Raw genomic sequence first — 20,227 nt, forward strand, 5'->3', positions numbered from 1 at the left:
CTCGTTTTCTCCATGAAGTCAATAAAAGGCTGCTTAAAGTCTAACATGAAACAAATGATGACATATATAGTTTTAAAATAATTGTCTTGGCTATTTTATGCCTTTTTCAGAAATGACAGTTGAAAATCATACAATTCATGATTTTTCAGGTTCTGAATCTAATACTAAGGATTTTTAACCTTCAGGCAATCATATTCTACAAAGTTCTTGCTCACTAGAAAGTCTTATTGAAAGGTGTGTTGGATCAAAGAAATCTTTCTCTCTGATAATCCCTTGTGCTCACCTTATTTACATTTCAGTCCTAAGACCTTCATCTGGCAAAATTCATGTAGGCATGAATTCTACCTGCTGAACATTGACTGTGTGTTGGATTTCTTGGTTCTCTCACAGTCAAAGCTTAAGGGAGTCTTTAAATTTTAAACTACTATTTATATTCATACCAACTGATGTGACTGATGGATGTAAACAAAAATATTTTTTTCACAGGAATTTAATAGCGGAAACAAAACATAAACTAATGATATAAATGTAGATGTCAGGATCTATCTGTGTTTTAGACTTAGTAGGAGTAAAGAACTCTGCAGAAACACAGAGAGACTTTGTAAGCACTCTTGTTAAGCCCACCTGTGTCTATTTGAATTACGGCTTTGTTATACTGCCCAATGCAGGACCATACATAGGGCAAAACACATAAGAAAAATCTGAGTCAGTAATCCCTCCATAATGAAATGTCTGTGTCCTTCATCTAAAATAACACAATGTCATTCCAAAGTGATAGCGGCAGATCCGCCTTATTCCTCACCAGTTGTTTGCAGCTTGTGAAACACGATGCTAAGTAGCTCCCTATGTGCATCATCTCTGACGAGGAGGCACCGTGCTGCATTTCCTCTGTGTCTGTAATTAAAAAAGCAATTTGCACCAATGCAAACTAACTCAGCGGCAGCAGAGTGAAGGGGCTGGCTGCCGCCTGTGCCGTACGCCGCAGGATTTAGGCCTGCAGCCTTCCTGCAGTGCCATTGGAGTTTGAATTAAAGTCGTAAGACTCTGCAACACAGCGAACACCTGGTGACAACTCCCATTTCCTGCTCCGTCTAGGCCCCCTGTAGCGTTCCTCTTTTCCCTTGTCAATGGAAATCAGGAAATAATAGAGCAAAGTTAAGGATTTGCAACTGTGTTTTTTATGAACAGGCTCCTGAAAGGCATAACAAGTCAGAATTGAGATTGAAAAGTAGTTTTTGAGGGAGTAACAAATGCACATTCATCTCTTTTCTTGTGCTCATGTGATTTATTTAGAGAAAGAAAACTCCTTGCTTACTCAGTCCTTCTCTATATTACCCTTAGACAACCATTGTACCTTATGTGATTTCAGTCACTGTGTTTTCTCTAATCTTCTGAGCTGCAGGGCAAGTTTTATTGTTTTACTCATTTGTCTTTCTTCCACTGTGTGCTCATTCCCCAGATTCACAATGAAGATTAATACCCCCCAAACCCAGTGGATTAAATTGTGTCACTATATTTTATGTAGTTTCCTATTAAAATGCCTTCAAGTCACTGTAGTGGAATACACAGCTATGCGTCTCCTTATAAAAGTCAATTTGTGTGATTAAACCGAGGCTTATGCAGAGGCCTGATGTAATGACTTTTTCCCTGCTTCAGTCAAATTACTGTCATAATCTCCCCACTGAGTTATTGGACTATCAGCTTGGTACTGAACACAATCACTACTATGGACACATCTCACCTTTTAGTCAATCTGAGAAAGATGAATTATGGCCAAAATTGGGTATCAACAAAAACATTCTTTCTTTGAATGCTGGAGGACACAACAGGGTGCTTCTCCCTCTACGTGTTGATGTGCTGAGTTCAGTGTCACCTCTGCAGTCCTGGTGGCAGTAATTGACAATAAAAATGGAAAGATGCTAACGTACTAGCTGCAGGAATCTACGGCTTATTAATAGCAATTGAACATCTGCTTGTGTTTGAAAAGAGTCCAGAGGGAGTACTGATTCCTCTAAGTTGCCCTCAGAAGAAGTATTACAGCTGTGGAAGGAAACATTAAACCACCCCCTTCAGTACCTATTGACATTGTACATTCACATGATATACGAGTGTCTCTATCATCCTCAATGGCTTTCACCAATTAACAAATCGCAACCTCAGCAGAAACAGTGTCCCGGTATTGATAGCCATATTTCCACACATATTACTAGTGTTGTATGTGAACCAGTCTGCCTGGTAAAGAGGATTAAGTTGACTGTAGTTTATTTCATGGCTCAGTGTTTATGTGCAGAAGAGTGGATTAAAGGACTGATCCGCAGATTTAAGTCTGGGCGAAACAGCATGGAGCCCTGGTTATATTTCTACCCAGCCTGTCAGGGGGTCAGCAAGCTCAGACAGAAGTCCGTATTTTACATCATGACCACCTGCAGAGGGGGAGGTCGCAGGTTCAGATCCCAGCTGGTGGTAGACTGGAACATGTGGACTTTGTGTACTAGTTTAAATGAAATATGTACAACCACATGTCCTGACGCAGCCCAGGCTCAGTATCCAGTGGAGCCTTTAGCAAAAGAAACATTCCCAACTTTCTTTTGCCCCTTTCTTTGACTGCACTTTATCCTTGATCTTGAAGGTCAAGATTCCTCCTCTTTCTTCCCCTCTACTCTTCGTTTTTTCCCCAAAGTGCCCGAGGTGCTCCTCGCTCTGTGAGATTAGCAGCTAATCCATGAAAGGTAGCAGATTGGTTGTGCTCTCCCTTTGAATGTTATTAAAGAAGGCTGTCCTGAGGTGTGCGTGTATGCTAGGTGAGCATGTGCATGCGTGCACTTGCGCCCGAGTGTGTGTATGCAGGGTGTGTGTCCTTGTTCTAATCCTGTGATAACCAGACCCGCACCCCTGAGGCAGAGGAATGGAAGGAGTGCCGGGCGGAGAGGGGAGAGAAGGGATGGACAGGGGCCAGAGGTGGAGCAGGGGGTTTGTCAACAACAGAGATCAGAAAAGATGACTTTCACTCTGGCGACTCAAAGGGTCTGGTAGCTGAGGGGGATTTGGACAAACCTGAGTTTTTGCCTCTTTTTCTACAACATCGAAGAATTCTACTTAAATAGTGGAATTGCATGTAGGTACTTGGACTTAAAAGTTTTTAATTGTTGATTATGGTAAAGCTAATGGTGCTATGTATTTGGCATTGTCAGCAGCGCACAATGGAGTTTTCTTGTAAAAGTTCTTTTTACATTCAGCGTTTATCCCCAAAATACATTCTGTGTAAACCACTCAAAAACACCATAGGTGCTTTATGTCACAAAAAGGATTTAGACAGAGGGTCTTCTTTCCTTAAAATAAGTTGAGAGATATTTTCCACTTACTCTTCTACTGTTGCCCTTGTGTTTGTGCTGGAAGAACATTTTCATTTCTCCAGTAAAGTAATGCAGCAAATTTTCCTATGAAATCCAAATTTTGGCTCACAAAGTCAAACTCTGCATAGATGCTTAGACGCTGTTATTCTTGTCTGTTGCATACAGAAATTAAATTGGATGAATTTAATTTAAAGTGTTAATAATTTGTCTGTGTTAACATGCTAAAGAATGTGCTTTTGATGCCTTGAGGAAATGTAACTGCAGTATAAAGCAGATGTCAAAGTCTAATGAAACTAGCCATAAAGGCTTTAACTAAACAGAGGAGAACACTCCTCCAGATAATCAGAATTTCATGTGTTACTATTTTCTCTTGTGGTTTTACTTTTTCTATGCTCTTTGGCATCCTAGCAGACAAACACAGAGTCACAGGGGAGGCAAAAGAGTGCCCCCCCCCCCCCCCACACACATACATACGTATCATAAGAGATAGTGAAGTTAAGAGTCAGGGCTAAGATATTTTGAGGAAAGCAGCCTGGTGTCAGGCCTCGCTGAGGCTGGTGTTGTTTTGGCAGAAAGTGGAGGGAGTGGAGCAGGAGGAGAAATGGCCAGCCAGAGAGAGATCCCTGGTGACAGCCTGTACATAATTGATTGTTTATCTGTCTGCAGCCCGAGCAGCGGCAGTCAGCGAGGAAATACCTCTCTCGTGCTAACATACACGCATGCACACACACACATATACACGTACACACACGTACTCACACAAACATTTTAGGGATTTAGTTGGTGATTTAGTTGGTGATTAAATTTAGAGTCACTTACACTAAGTGCGGGAGTGTAATAAGCCTAAATGCCTAAATAACCAGAATTACAAGTAACCAATACTAAACTCAAGGGTCATGGTGATAATACACACTCTGCATGCACACACACCAAACACATACACACAAAGCACCTGGTGGCTCTGCTGTCCATTCAGACTGACGGCTGGCTGTACCCAATTCTGGCAGATGTGACCTTGGGGGAGAGAAAAAAAACACCCCATTCTCTCTCCTCTGTTCCTTTTACTGTTTTTATATGCCTATGAGCCAACTTTAATTTTGCCCAACAGCAGGTGAGTGTGTGTGTGTGTGCGTGCGCGTGCGTGTGTGTGTGATGCAGCAATGAGAGCAGAGCGGCGGGCCCTCCTAAGTGCCCTTCAATCCATCTCTCACACTCACACACACGCACACATACATCATACCCTCGATGGAGGAGCTCATCACAATGTCACTTTCAATTTGGATGAGCCTATGGTCTGTTCAGGAGATATAATGGATTGGATGATGGCAGGAAAATGGATGATGCGGCTCAGGTCCCCTGCAACAAGCATTCAGATTTCTGATCCTCTCACTCTTCAGGTGCCATTATTCACTTCTCAGATCTCACTGTCTTTCAGAATTGCATGCATTTAAAATGCTCCAAGTTGTGGGAAAAATACCTATAAGTAGGTACCACACACAAAAAAATTGTACCTCTGTTGGTGAGGAACACTGGAGTTCTGCTTAATGTCTGAACAAAATGTGCCAGAGGAAACAGCTGAGAGACATGAATTTATTCCCATTTCCCACCAGGCATAGTATAGCCCAACAATTCACAAAAATAACAATAAAAAGTCCAAACTGTTGCCCCCAGATTAGCACTAATGTCTTTTTATTTGTGTTTTCTGAGAGTCTTAACCTTTTTGACAGGGATTCAGCTGACTATGTGACCTCTAAAATTTCTCCATACACATTAAATACACGATAATACCAAATGAAAAAGGTTGTCTGGCTAAATTGTTAAATGTTTTTTTTTAAATACCGTAGTTAACATAACTCTCTTGCCAAGAGATGGACTTTTCATGATCGGTTGCTATTTTGCATCTGTTTGGGGCATGACTGTATACAGAGCTGTGAAGTAAAGAGAACATTTCAGAAAGTTAAAATAAGTCCAGAAAGTTTTCCACACTGCACACTGATGTGCTCCGTAAGCAAGTGCTTATCAGAAAGCAATATTTATGTGGATCTCCAAAATCCGATTTTAAAAATGCGATAAGCATTCTTCTTTCGTGTGTCTCAGAGGGATAAAGATCTGCCTTTGTGTTCAGGGGCAGATGAAGGGCATGCAATAAAGTGTCTGTTCATAAAGCAAAGGGGAGAGGGCTTAAATGCTCTAGAATTCTTTAACTGTTTATTTGAAGTCTTAAGCCAGCATCAGATGATATTTTCAATTGCTTTTGCAGGTAGAGTATCTCAGTTGCAGCAGGGATTAAAGCTGAAAACAAAAGAAGTGTGTAAACAAACATGGTGGAGGCCCCAGAGGATAAGGCCAGAAGGGTTCAGTAAGTCAGCACAGTCTGATGGCCTCTAGTATGAAAGGGTAAACATTCATCAGTATGCAAAAGTTGCTCTGCAAGTTTGACACACAACAGTGAAGTTGGGACTAAAAGTGGGGGGATTACTTAAAAAGAGTTAGCTGTGGTGTCTGGTGTAACGCAGACTATAAACCACTGATATCATGCTCCATCATGACAGCTAAAGATCAAGTTATTTCGGATCAGTAAAGCGAAATCCTGCAGTCTCCAGACAGTTCATATCACATTTATCTGAGCTCACAGCTTCTTCACAATAAAATATGAAGTAGAAACACTGGGTGTGACATTAACTTCTCTGCAGCTTCAAATCAGCTCATTTACAGCTTTTAATTTCTAAAGAGGCCTATTAATAAGCTCTGTTTTCTTCTGTGTTAGAAATAATGATCAAGTTTGAAATTCCTTATCAGCTGTTAATTATATTTATGTGTGGGCCATATTATGGCGATTATTTTTGAAAATGCTCCAGAGCATTAATTTTGATTAGATTTGAGTTTCACGCCCTGCATTATAATCCTTTAATGTACCTAAAGGGACTTATTGTTGATAGTAGCTGGTATAGTGAATTTATAGTGCTATTTTATGTGCACCACCAAAATGATATTGTTATTTTCTTTAATTTTCTTTAATAACTCCTGTTTCTCTGTCACTAAAGATTAATTTTACTGTATGTGTAAAAACTATATCACACTTCCTAATATTTACTACAGCATTTTAACTTGTTTCCTGCTGTACTCAGCACTGAGTTTGCGGTATTTTTTCATGTGGTGTCATTGCAATATTTGTGCGTGGACTGTTTGATTTGTGTAGTAGCATATCCTCCAGACTTTTATTGCGTTGTATTTTCCCACCTCAGTCTCCTCGTCCTGTCCTGAGTTTCTCCACATAGAAGGGAAGAGATTTGTTTGCCAGTTGGATACAGTACATCGTCATGGGCCGTGGCCCATTAGTCAGGCTTGTCAGTGATTCATAACACACCATATCACTAACTCCACAGCAGCAGCAATGAGAGCTCAGGAGTCCTGCTTCTCAAGGGACATTGTTAATGCATGTGTGAAACTTACAGAAAGCATTTCTTTTGCTACTTAATGGCCAATTGAGCCAATTTACAACACTTGACACTAAAGGCCAGTGGCTCATAAATGCTAAATACAACACATTATGGCACCTCATTAACATATTAACATAAGTGCAAATTAAGGAGTTTATTTTCACCTGTTATAAAGCTCTGATTCATCATTGAGACTGCCCCACCCTTCATTTTGTGCCAAACAAAGACAACAAATTACAGCAAAATGTCTTTTTAATGACAGATCATGATGGGAGATAGAGAAATGGCTTGTCCTCCAGTCGGCTGTTTGTTGCTGATGTCTTATTACTAGATTCACAGCTGTCTAGCTATCAAGTCATTTAATTCCAGACTGATTCTAAAATCTTATTTCAGGAAAGTGAAACAAATTACCAGCTGGCAGTGATCATTCTTCATATTTTTATGGAAAATAAACATTCCGTTTTCCTTAATCAAGTGTTACTTCCTTGATAGTAGTAGTGGTTTGCAGATGCGAGGATGATGTGTGAACTGTTGCTGCTGCTTTTTCTCCACTTGTGTACAGAAAGCTATATAATGCAGATGCATATATGATTAAAGAGTTGTTGTGTTGTCTGGTTCATCAGAGCATGATGAGTGCCTCAGCGGACTCCACAACTGCGATGAGAATGCCTTGTGCTTCAACATGGTTGGAGGCCACAGCTGCTCCTGTAAGCCCGGCTACACTGGTAATGGGACAGTCTGCAAAGGTAAGCACTGCTGTGTTACTTTTGCTGTTTATTCTGTCGAGTGCCCAGCCCATATGGACTTACTAGACAACCAAAAATACCATTGCACTGGTGAAACATTTGTCAGATATGAACTATCTCCTTACATTACATTACAGACAAAGAACTTTGTTTTCCATCTCAGGTTCTACAAACAAATTCTTCCACAAAAAAGTTTCCCTCCCTAAAAACTCACAGCTCAAGTTATTTAGAATCATCCACCCAGAAGGACTTGCAGTTGTTATTCATGAGACAAGGTGTTCCTTATTTAGGTTTTGTACCAAACATCAACAGACCACCTTCTCTCCTGCACTGGGAACAATTTGTGCAGAGCCTCATGAATATTACACTGTAATCTGTTTTGAAAAATAAAACATAAATAAGTCATACAAAATAAAGATTTTACCTCACTAATCCAGGGATATCCATGCAAAATGTCCAAGTTAAAACTCTTTTTTGTTCTGGCATATTCACAAGACTGCTCCAAAGTCAAATCATCAATCTGATATTTATGTTTGAGGTTTGAAGGTTCCTGACTCCTTATCACCATCATGTAAACTGTGTTGTGGTTATACTCCCTCTAAGCCTTACAAGCATTCTGTGACCTGAGTTTAATGGGTGCTTCTCTATGTTTCCTGTTCTATTTGTAATCTATGCTCTGCCTAGAAAATTAACTTGACCTTAGCTGGTTACTCAGTCCCTTGATTAGAGATCTGTTTAAAGGGGACTGCACTGGTTTTACACATAAAGAAATACTCAACATAAAGTTTACTCATTGGGGAGGACTACACATCCTGTGAAAACAGTTTTATTATGTCTTCTGTGCAGGAGCTTTCTAAAGTCAGATAAATTAACTAGGGCCAGAACTAAGAAATATTTTCAATTACCCCCCTACCCCTTAATTTACAGAAGTGCAATTCTGAATTGTTGGAGTACCCCTTTAACACTGTAACACTGCTTGGTTCTCCCCTCTCTGGATTGGTCCTCTTTTGTTTTTAATACTCATTATTCTTTGTTCTATTACATTTATTTCCATTGCATACTGTCAACTTCAATGACTTCTCTATGTTTTGTGGATACATTAACTAACAGTCCGACTGTGGATAATGAACATTTTTGAATTAACCTTGGTGAGATGCATTAATCATGTGAAATAATTTTGTGCGAGCCTGTAATGAATCACATCACCAAATTAGCTCTTATTCTGTATGCAAATACATATGCTGCTGCTGGTCTAATTACATAGTTAATGCTCGTTAATCTTAGTGAGAAATGCCTCTTCTCTTCTGGTCTACCTCTAGCTATGTGTGACGGATTGTGCCAGAATGGGGGAACCTGCGTCTCGCCTAACAACTGTGTTTGCCAGCAAGGATTTACTGGGAAGAGATGCGAGACAGGTAAGAGTTCATTTTAGTTCCACTCCCACGTTTCTCTCCACAAAAATAGCTCAAGGAGCACTTCTGACTGAATGTTACAGAAGGGACGAGAAGCAGGAAGAAGAGGTGGTGTAAAGTGAGGGGGTGTTTTACGTTCTTCAGATCCAACAGGAAAAGGACAAAAGGAAAGAGGAGGCGAGATCAAAGTTGTTCCTTTAGTTATCTTGGCGTATCTGGGCTCTTGTTTAAAAAGGCAGTGGTTTTTCTTACTTTGTGGACTTGTCTTTGCTCTGACCTTGGCAAAACAGCTGATCTGTAAATGCTGAGATGTTTTCATTTCTCACATTCTGCTGCATTCAATTTGCGTGTGTGTATTTGTTTGAATGTGCTTGTGGCTGTGGCTGTGTGTGTGTGTGTTTGTCCGTGGGTGCGTCAGATTGTGTGGGTCTCTGCTCCATGGTGAATAATGAGCTTGTACTTCTTCCAATAGCCCGATGGAGGTTTTGAACTGCAGTTGCAGCAGTATGGGAATTACCCCATATCACAGCCCATATTAATCAGTGTGGCATTCCTCCTCATAAGCTCCATGCCACATCCAAATTACAACTGCACAAACTCCTGATGCACAATATCCGATAGGGCATGATAGCTTAACCGAGTATTAAGAGTAAGTCAGCCTGTGTTTATAGCAAAGGCCATATCACTACTTGCTCTCATGCATGGAAATATGTCAGACACAACAGTGTGATAAGACTCAGGGCTTTGGATCCTATTCAGCATGTTTACACCCTACAGTGCTGGTGATTTAAGGTAACCAAGAAAGACTATAATCCTGGGGGTTGTGCTAGCTGCACCGTATGTCTAATCTATAACAGCAACACCCTTCTCATAACCCATTTCAACCCTTCCTGGAGTGTCCTTCAGGAGACAAGCAGCCAAGCTAATAGAAAGTCAAGTCATGACAGTTCTCTCAGTTTGTGCGCTTGTGTTTGAGTGAAGCAAACTGAGCCCTCTGCTTGCTCATTGGTTCAGGTATTGATTGCACATAAAGGACCTTTTTTACGAGGCGTCCTTTTTACTGCCCGTCTTAAAGTAAATGAATTTCCTCATGGCACTGCTCTGAGATGCTGAGGAAGGAGAGAAACTGTGTGTGTGTCTGTGTGTGTGTGTGTGAGAGAGAGAGAGAGAGAGAGAGAGAAAGAGAGAAAGAGCTACAGAGAATGTGTTAACACATCTAAACCATAATGACTTATCCTCCTCCTCATTTTGCGGCAGAAAAGGTTCTGAGGACCCCGTTCCTTAATAATGGCACTATCCAGGCAATCACACATTTCATTACCCTCTGTAGTGTTTTAGATCCCTGCCTTCTTTTTTCTGTCTTCCTCTCTCACAATACTCTCTTTTGTGAGCGCTCTGCGCCTCAAAAACAGTTACAGAACAGTCCATCAAAGGAGTACCAACTATGTACCAAAGTTTTGTCCAAGGTGATTCTTTTCACCTTGTCTCAAAAGCAAATAAATTTGTTTTGCTGGAAACATGTCTCAATTGTGGATTAGGTTTTTTCCACAAACTTTTCATCAGATAAATCACATCATGGATTAAAAAGAAGAAGCATGAAATTAAAATGGTACTGCTATCCAACAAACAACAAACAAACAAGATACATATAATGTGTTAATTGGTGAGATTTAGAGGTGCTGATGTTGTTTTAATCTTCCAGTCTATATGCCAAGTAAGCTGTCTCCTGGCTATAGATTCATATTAACAGACAGTGCCATCAATCTTCAATAAGCGTATTTACCAAAATATTCCTTTGAATGTAATTTTTCTATGCTGTATGCACCACAGAAAAAAAATCCACCTACCTCCATTGTATTGAGATAGAGGCAGATATCTTGTACTTGAACAAATGAAACCAAAACTGTCAGCACTGGTGGATACCACTAGATGTGGTAAAAAATCAGTTTTGTTTTGGTTTGGATTAACTGAACCTTTATGATGTGGCTGTTAATTTGCAAATAATTTCCTTCATAAATAAAGTCGTCTCTGTCTTAATTACACCATGAGGGGAATCAGAGGATGAATGATTGGTGGCTCTGGGATCAAGTCTGTTTTTAGGCATGCTGTTCTTCATTGAGTCTGTGATTAGAATTCAAGGTTTGGGGACGCAAACACAACCAGGCGCTCGCGTGCACGCCCAAACTCTTGCACGCTCCTCATGCCTCAGGCGACAAGATGTTTGTAACCGCAGCTGCTGCTCCTGTGTGCACGTCTATCTCTCTCTCCTCTCCCACAATTCCTCCCAATCTCGTCCGAGTCAGCTCTGTGACAGCTACCATCCACGTGCTTTTTTTTATTCCTCGTGGTTTTATAGTCGAGGACCACCGTCAGGGCCCCTTGCTACAGGGCTAAAGCCTCTGGCACTGTTTAGAGACATCACCAGTCATTCAGGGGCAGTGGGGTGGGGGGGCTTCTTACAGTTGCTTCAGTGTGACAGGAGCTCCCAGTGAGGGATGTGTCTACTGGAGAAGCTCACAAAGATGTATGGAGGTTAATGTACTGTTGGATATGCTTCTCTAGCCGGGGGGGCTAGAATGGGAAAGGGGGAGTGAGAACAATAGTTTGGGGAGAAGAGATGGAGATGTACTGGGAGAATGACAGATTCAAAATTTGAGGGGAGAGAGAAGAGAGGTAACAACTGGGAGGAGGGGGTGAAAGGAGGTGAAGTGGAAAGGAAGACACAGAAATGTTGGGAAAAGCTGACAGATGCGGTGATGGAATGGGAAATGCAAGGAAAGACATGAGTGGTTAGAGGGTAGGGGTTACTGAGTTTTCTCTGCATTTGGATGCGGAATGAGGCCGGTTGAGTCGGTGCTGCAAGGAGGAGGAGAAGCAGAGCTGGGTGGATGAACATGGAAAAGCTTTCACTAAGTCTGGGCTCCCCACCCCCAGAACCCTGTGAGCTTTTAGAGGCCTCCCCAGGGATTCCACCACTTCTGCTGCTGCAGCGGCAGACTGACGGCCTGTCATAAGACACCGAACAGGAGCTCTTCAAGGCAGTGCAGATACACATGCACACCTCTGAGCATGCACACACACATTTACGTAACAGAAGACGCCAACAGTTTGCAGATTCTCAACCTGATGCCCCATTTTGAATTATTGTTTTTCAGTGTGTTGAGGTGTGCATGTGTATAATATATCTCACTGTGTGTAATTGTACCAGTACAAGTATGTGGGTGGGTGGTGATGTATTGTCTGTTTCTGTGTGTCTATGACTCTGTCTGTGTTATGGACTTTTTGTGACTGTCTGTGTGTGCGCTTGCTGACTTGTCATTACCATTCAGGGGGAATGGATGGGGAGGGACAGGGGACATGCAGTGCTGACAGACAGACACCAGCTAGTGGAGAACTCTGACACATCATGAATTATGCAGGATACAGCTGTGGCAGGGTACATACACTCCAGTCATGGATATAAATGTACGCAGGGCCAGCCATGTAATGTGTGCCCTGAACATACCGCATTGTAGCCCTAGGCCAGCACTACTCCTTATATGGCTCGGGTGAGAGATGGGCAAATGCTTGAATATTACGTTTATTTTTCAGTGAAATGGTCGTCCATTTTCTGCCCTGGCTTGGAGACATTGAGAATAAAAATGTGCAACAATGGCTATCAGGGTGTTTAGGAGTTAACACTAAATGCTTGTTAAAGCCTGTGATGTTTTGTTTTTTAACCTACGGTGCTTGAATACCAGATAGAAGTCTGCCACAAAACTTAAGCTCACTTAAACAAATGGGGAGGTCACTATTTTCTGTGATTGATGTTCTCTGATGTGGTAAAATTGACACGCTGAACATTGTGTCCTCTTATAGTACAAAAATATAAGATGCAGCTGCTGTACTGTTTGACTATGACTCCATTTTCTTTTTCATTTCATTCAGGTCTATGCTGCACAATATTTTATTACAAGTAACATTTCCAAAGTGCAGAGAAGCAAGGTTGCCCATATACAGAACCAAAATGAATTGTCTCGGCCTTGATTCCAAACATAACAGAGGTTAGAACTATTAGAGCATTTCTATGGATACCTGATAACTTTTTTCCCTGCATGTTTAAAAACAGCACAGCACAAATACAAACAGACAGCTTTTTAACTTTGGCTGTCTTTTCATAAACCATAATAGATACCAAGGATACAATAAATACGCAGAAAAATTACGCAATAGAGAACTTATAATGATTGGGTGCAAAATGTAACTGTCACCTACTTAAAGTCAACAGTCAGAGCTTCCAGCTTGCAGCATTTTATGTGGTAAATGTCACTGGATGGGGGTGTAATAAAGTAAATTTGGTGTTCTGCAAACAAATTAGCTGCTACATGCTGTGCTTAAGCCTAAATTGAGCTTCAGATTGTAAGGTTAATTAAAAAAAACAGCAAAAAACATAGGTGAGCAATGCACGAGAATAAAAGAAAAGGAGGATTCCAAAGCAGAAAACAAAAGATCACTTCAGCAAGATAAGATTAATACAATAGTGAAGGTGTAAGCTTAGGAGCAAAAACCCCTTCCCTTCAAGGCAGTTTACACATCTGTCCATCAAAGTACAGCCCTCCTTGTGAAGGTTGCATATCATTGCTCTGGGTGCCTTTGCGTAACTGTTGAATAAGAGAATGCAGTGAAAATTGGCAGATATTGTCATGAACATTTTCTGAATATTTCCTAAAAAGAAGGTTAAAGAAATTATTTTTCTCCTACTCTTATCTTAGTCTATAGGTCTATTTTTTTTTTTTTTTATTGTTTGCATTTAAATAGCCTCACTCATGTTGCATAACACACTTAATACACAGGAAATATCACAGTGGTCTCAATAAAAGACTAAATGCTTAAATGTAATGAACAAACTCATAAACTGTAAATTACCAGTGTTGCAGTTCCATCTGACATCGTTCAGTCTTCTTAAGATGAGTGGGCAGGAGAAGCTTGTAATCTACACGTATAAGAGTGATATATAGAGATATATATGTAAGAAGATTCATAACAAGGGCTGATCATTTTAGCTTTAATATGCTTTTAAGGAACAGGGCCTGGAACTGTAAAGATTTTTTACCAGCTGATAGTCCCTGCATGAAATAATTGGGCATAACATCTGTGAACATCCTCTCCCCTGTTCAGGTCTCAGAAGCATGTTTATTGACTGTATTGCTGAACCGTTCCTATGAGATGAATGGGGAGGTAGCCTTTGTATTTCCTTTATTTTCAGCTCATTATCTTCTCCTCTCAAGTCCTATAAGCTTATTAGGATTCCTGGCCACTATTTAAAATTTTCTGTCACCATGCTGTCAGTTATTTGACTAATGGCCATCTCTGTGCCGTCCTTGGCTGGCCTCTTGCTAGCTTCTCAAAGCATGCTGTGGGCTGCTGAAGGGGGACGAGCATTTGATCAGATGTTGAGGATAGACACCTCTCCCTTTCATCTTTCAATTCATCTGCAGTCTGAAGTCCTCACAAGCACTTTTAATCAAAGGCGCTGAATCATAGGGAGGCTAGTTTAGAAGCAACAATGTTCTTTATGGACAAGGAGAAAGAGATAAAAGATTTTTATGTTTGGTGTTAATGATGCAATTTAGATTTGTGACTCCTACACACTCCTGGAGGGTTATGTTCAAGAGCACCATTCGGGAGCCCTGGTGCATTACACCTACACTGTAAATTGATGTTTTATTGGTAGGCAAAACTCTCATTTTCTCAAGTCGCGATCATTTACCAGCATACTGCATCTTCTGAAGTGATACTCTCATAAAGAGATGTGATCAACAGAGGAGAATGTTCTGTTTATGTGAGCGAAATGGTGCCTTCATCAGAGATTTGTTATTGTTTTTTTCAGCTATGAAATATTCAATGAGCTTTTATGCCCTTTTGGGTAGAGAAGAAGGAAGAGAAGTGAAGGAAAGAACATATATGGACAAAGACAGTTGAGAAGTGAAGAGAGGATAGGATTTTTAATTACTGGGTAATAGCAGATGAGAGGAGAAGGGGGGGGTAAAAACAAGGAAGCTAAAAGGTAGTGATTTATAATGAGGTATAAAAATGGAAGGGGAAAAATAGCAATAGGAGGAGGAGGATGGGAGGAGACAAGTGGATGGCCAGTGAGTTCATGAGAAAACTTTGAAGGCAGTGAGAGAAGGAGTGTGAAGCCCTGAGGCCACGCTGGCATATTGACTAGGACAGAGAGCAGAATGGGGCCAGACAAACAATTTGTTCCCTCAGACCTCATTTACATTGATGTCGAGCTCCAGGAAGCTTGTCAGTTTAAGACAGAAAGACACACCAGACAGACAAAAGCTCAGAGAGCTGAAAGACAGACTAAACTATGGATAGACCAATAAACAGACAGCCAGAGTCACACAAGCAAGAAGATGAATAGAAAATGGAAAGAAATGCAGCTGTTCAGGCACATATGAAAAGGTAAATTAACAGGGCTACAGCACTAAAAACAAGTACATCCAGGTTCAGTTGCACTGGACAGAAGAGTTGCTATCAGTTGTTGATACTCTGCTCCTGTGTCATTTTAAATGGCAAATGTGTCTTATACAATAGTAGGCAAGAAAAAAAAAAACATCACAATCTCATCGTAGTTGAAATCTCCCCTGGGCACCTCCCGCCCAAAACTCAGACACAGGTAGTGAATATTTAAAACCATATTAATTTTTTCACCCCTTGACAGCTCCCATGATGCATCACTGCAGCTCTCCCTTTCTCCCTCCTTTGCGCCACGATTTACCCACAAGGCCTGGGGGGCTGTGACTGTTTAAGCTCAAGCAGCTTGTTTAAGCACAATGATTATGTATTCATTATTTATTTAGAGACGGCCTTACAAAGCACTCACTCCATCACCCATAATTAGTGTGTCTTAATTAGGCTCTGCTAATGGCCGGAACTGTCGTTTAGCTGAGCACAACCTGCTGCTTCTACCTAAATGACACATCTCCCAGGGATAGCTTGCTGTTATAGCTGCTGCAGTGCAGCGAACTGCACTGGGCACTGGACAGCTACATTGCTTTAAAGGCCAATGGAAATTAAACTGAATGTTTTTCTCTGCTGCAGCATACAGAGCTGCTTTTTATGTCCTGTGCTCTATTTTAAGGGAACATCAGTATACAAAAGTGATGATGGAACTGTCTGCATATACCACTCAGGGTGCCACTGTTTCTCTGCCTAGGGGGTAAATGCTTTGCTTATAAACATAAAGTACATAAAACAATATAAAGCGTTAACTGTCCTGGCTCTATTATTGACTGACAGTGACACGGGCTATCGGCCAGACAGCAGCCCGCTACACAAAAAGAGCCACAGAGACTTTGGACTGTAACCCACATTAGCTTTCTAGCTAATGTCTCCTTCTTATCCACAGTCTTGGACATATATCTTGTGTTGCACCTTGGCTTGCTGAATGAGCTACCAATCAACTACCTGCAGTTTGCCCTAGCTAATTAGCTAATTAGCTGTAGCACACTGAATACCTTAAAAACTCAACAGCAAGTGTGAGGTTCAGTCAATTTAGATGCTAAATGGTTCAATACCTAGAATTAAACGTGTATTAAGACATTTTTTGGCCACTTGGGGCCAGCTCAACAAGCTGTAGACACAACTTTGACATGTTGTCACCTCATAAAGTTTATATAGGAAACATGTTTAAGGAACTATTTGTAAGTTTTATAATAGCTACACAGCCAACATTAGCGTTAACAGCTATTTACCTAGCAGTCTAGAAGAGATGTTGTGTGTTCAGCATCAAACTTCCTTCCTTTACTTGCCAAGAGCTGTCACCAGCTGTGAAAAACGACACCAATGTTAAGTCTTGTTTTGCTTCTACTTAGTTTTATCACTTCTTTTCTTCTTCTAAGGTTAGCATGCTAACCAGCTAGCCCCAGCCCTGTTGGCCTGTCTCATTACTCTCTGATAGCTCACTGTAGTGTCCAGTCTGCCCTTAAAAAAATGCTGCTCATAGGTGATATTCTAACCTGTTGTAAACACAACAATGGCTGAAGTTCTTGGTAAGTGACCATCACCACCACCTGCTCCTGACAAGAAATCACATTAGCCCCTTCAGCAAACAGTTGTCTATTTACACATCTGTCAGACACTGTGCAATGGTAGCATTCATTTTTCATGTTTCTAGTGGACAAGACATTGAGCTAAAATGCTTTGTAGAGCTGAGTTAAGTGATCATTCCCTGTCAGTTCGTCACAATAAGCAACTACTTTTATATGGTGGTCACTAATTATGATGTAGTAATTTCCTAATTGTTGATGTAAAAATAATGATTACTGAAGCTATAAATGCCACTGCTAAAACAACCCCTTGGCCTTTAAGTTACAAGGTATCTACAAGGTAGCAGTTACCAACACAACTTTGTTTATTATGTGTCTCAGTTCCCCTGTTGGCTCAGCTGTCAGGTAAACACTTGCATCCATCCTCCCACTCAGAGGCAAAAGCAGCATTTCTGATACAGCTACAGAAACCCTTTTTTCTTAATTTCAAAAATAAAACAGTAATTCTGAAATTTACTGTTTTGACTTCAAAGAACAACTGACAAATTTTGATTCCTCTTGTATTTTAAAGGGTGGTGGAATTTCACAACTATAGGTAAGTGATACAGAGTGATTGCATTCTGTATGCGCTCACAGCTACCAATTGTTCACAAGGCTTGTTTCCAATTTGCCATGATTACTCATCCACTCTCCCACTCAAGTGCTTGCAGATATGGATTTGCGTTTCAGTGTCTGTTTCATCTTCAGGAACCCAGTGTGTAACTCAATTTGCCTCGGGTTTTGTGATGATTGATTGATTTCGCTCTTTCTCTTAATGAAGACTGAGGACCAGTGACAATCACTCAATTACACTTTACTGTACATAAAAGAGCAGGGATCCGCAATCCATTTCTTACCTTATTGCTGTGCCGTGTACGTGCCGATAAAAGCTTTGTATACACTATTATCGACTTAAAGGTTCTGCAGCCGTCATCGCAAATGTGATCTGACATGACACATTCAGCTCATTTCAAAATCCACTTATTGTCAAATGGCAGCAGACTTAGGAGCAGGAGGAAAGGTTCAGTTGAGATTCCGAGATGTTTCTGAATAATATCTTCCCAGAGCCTATCAGGATTATCAGGTAAACCTCTGTGGAAATGGAAATCAGTTTGAATTAAGTTACTGTATGGGTGAATGTACATGTGGCAGCAGTAGCTGGTTCTGCACTGAGTGATGCAACGTAGCAGAACTGTATCCCAACCCCCGGGGCTATCTGTCAGTCAAAGAAGAGAAAAGACAAGGGGGGAGGGAAGTGTCAGTGGAGGAAGGAAGGAAAGAAGGAAGGGGTCAAAGCACAGAACTGTACCTGTCCAGGATCAGAATAGGCAGCGAGGACACTGTGAAGAGATTGGAGGGAGCAGGGACAATGAAAGGGAGGGATCAAGAAGAAGAGGGCAGGGTGGGCTAAATTCTAAACTCTGCCTTTTTCTGCTCAAAGAGAGAGCAAACTGTAGGGATGAGGGCACCTCTGTTTTTGCCTCAGCTTTGAGACACAGATAGACAGGTGAGGTGAAAAAGGGACACGCAGTAAGGTGAAGGCAGAGGATGAAGTAAGAAAAGAGGGGGTGTTCATGGCAGAGAGGCATAACAAGCCCGGGAGGGTGCAGTGGAAAGACCATCCGCTTGTTCCTTACTTTGTCCACGGTGAGCTGCCTTAATAGAGCCCTTGTTTCCAGGCTGCCACTCAGGATAACGAGAAGGATAACTGCAGTCTGTCCCATCGTCTCTCTTTCTCCTCCTCCACTACCTCCTCCTCTTTCCTATTATCCCTTTTCTCCTCCTCATCTAGCCCATCCTCATCCTCCTCTCTTTGCGTAGGTATTTCTCTGTCAGTTACCATGTCTTTCAGTCAGAGAGGTAACTCCAAAATAACTGTTGTTCTGTGGCCTTGACCTCTCCAGGAGAAAGAGACATGAAGATGTTTTTTATTTTGTTTGTGTAGTCTTTTTTTTCCCTCAGAGTGGAGAGAAGAAAAACATGACATGATTTTAACAAGAGAAAATACTGCACCATCCACATCTATGATTCAACAAAAGCAAAAGCCTCATGATTCAGTAGAGACAGAGCTTTCAAGCAGCGCCCTTGTCTGATTGTCACTGATGATGATTTAATTACAATGATCTTCCATTATCATTTACGCACGATGATAAAAGAGAAGGGGAGACTTTTGCGAACATGCCGTATCTCTTCCTGTACCTCACACATTCAATCTTGTCGTGTCCAAGTTGCGACAGCAGTGAGTTTTCACAGTCCTAAAACACAGCAGCACTTTAAAAGTTGATTTGACAGCAGGCTGAGAAGCGTCGTGCCATAATTGCAGCTGACAGGTTTGGCTCAGATAAAAGAGAAAACGACAAATCTTTTGTTGAGGGTGTAACCCTCTGTTGTTATAGGCAGACAGGCGAGCTTTTAAAACAGCTGAATGAAACTGGCTTAAAATAACCCATTTGCATATTTTTAGACTTACTTCGCCATCAGTTTCTGTTATAAATAGTATCTGACTGCTAAGTTGTACTTAACAATTTCATACAGTCTTATTGGGGAGGAGAGGGTGATTCAATCTAATTCAGCTTTTTTTTTTTTTTCATATACTGGCAAGACACCTCATGCAGCTTTTCCCCTTTTAAAAGCTCTCTGTGCTTTTATCACTCTGGAATTCACAGGCAACAAAGAGCATTGGATATTTCTCTTCAGAGTGGGGAGAATATATATTAATTTTCAAAGATGGGCTAGTTATAGCATTTGCTGTAGACTCATGATTTTTAAGCAGTGTCCTTTTAGCCCAGCTTCGCTGTCCTAAAGGGGGAAAATGAGGTGCTCTGCTCTCACCAAACTAATGTAATTAGTGAAATGAGAGCTTTAGCCTTAAAGTCTGCCACACTAAAAGAGAGAGCTTTTTTAACCTGACCAGTATTGAAAACAGACAAAAATGAATATGCCATAGTTTTTTTCTTTTTTTTAGCAAACCTGCAGCTGACTCAGACAAATGCGGGTAATTTTTAAATAGATAAGGCCATAATCTGTGGGACATTTGATCAACGGTTAATCTGCTGCAGAAATTCTATTAAAAGGCTGAGGGCTCATTAGCCAATAGATCTTAATCCCATTACTGCCTGGGCGGTGGGGGACCATGAGCCCGTCTGCCTGTCGCTCTGTGGGGGATACTGTTGCAGGCAGTTGTAGAGAAGGTCAGACACG

At 41.1% G+C, this 20,227-nt stretch overlaps 1 protein-coding gene across 2 annotated transcripts in view; it reads left to right on the forward strand.

The window, feature by feature from the left end:
• nell2a (neural EGFL like 2a) overlaps positions 1 to 20,227 on the forward strand; it is a 74,597-nt gene that overhangs the window by 42,243 nt on the left and 12,127 nt on the right. Inside the window, exons 14-15 of one of the 2 annotated variants that reach the window (XM_018684607.2) lie at positions 7,417 to 7,539; positions 8,859 to 8,954. The exons of the other annotated variant lie outside the window; for it this stretch is intronic. Coding sequence (XP_018540123.1) covers positions 7,417 to 7,539; positions 8,859 to 8,954 — 219 coding nt within the window. The remainder of the gene's footprint in view (positions 1 to 7,416; positions 7,540 to 8,858; positions 8,955 to 20,227) is intronic. 2 annotated transcript variants of the gene reach the window in all.

This window comes from Lates calcarifer, linkage group LG10, assembly GCF_001640805.2.
Source record: "Lates calcarifer isolate ASB-BC8 linkage group LG10, TLL_Latcal_v3, whole genome shotgun sequence".
Classification (NCBI taxonomy): Eukaryota; Metazoa; Chordata; class Actinopteri; family Centropomidae; genus Lates; species Lates calcarifer.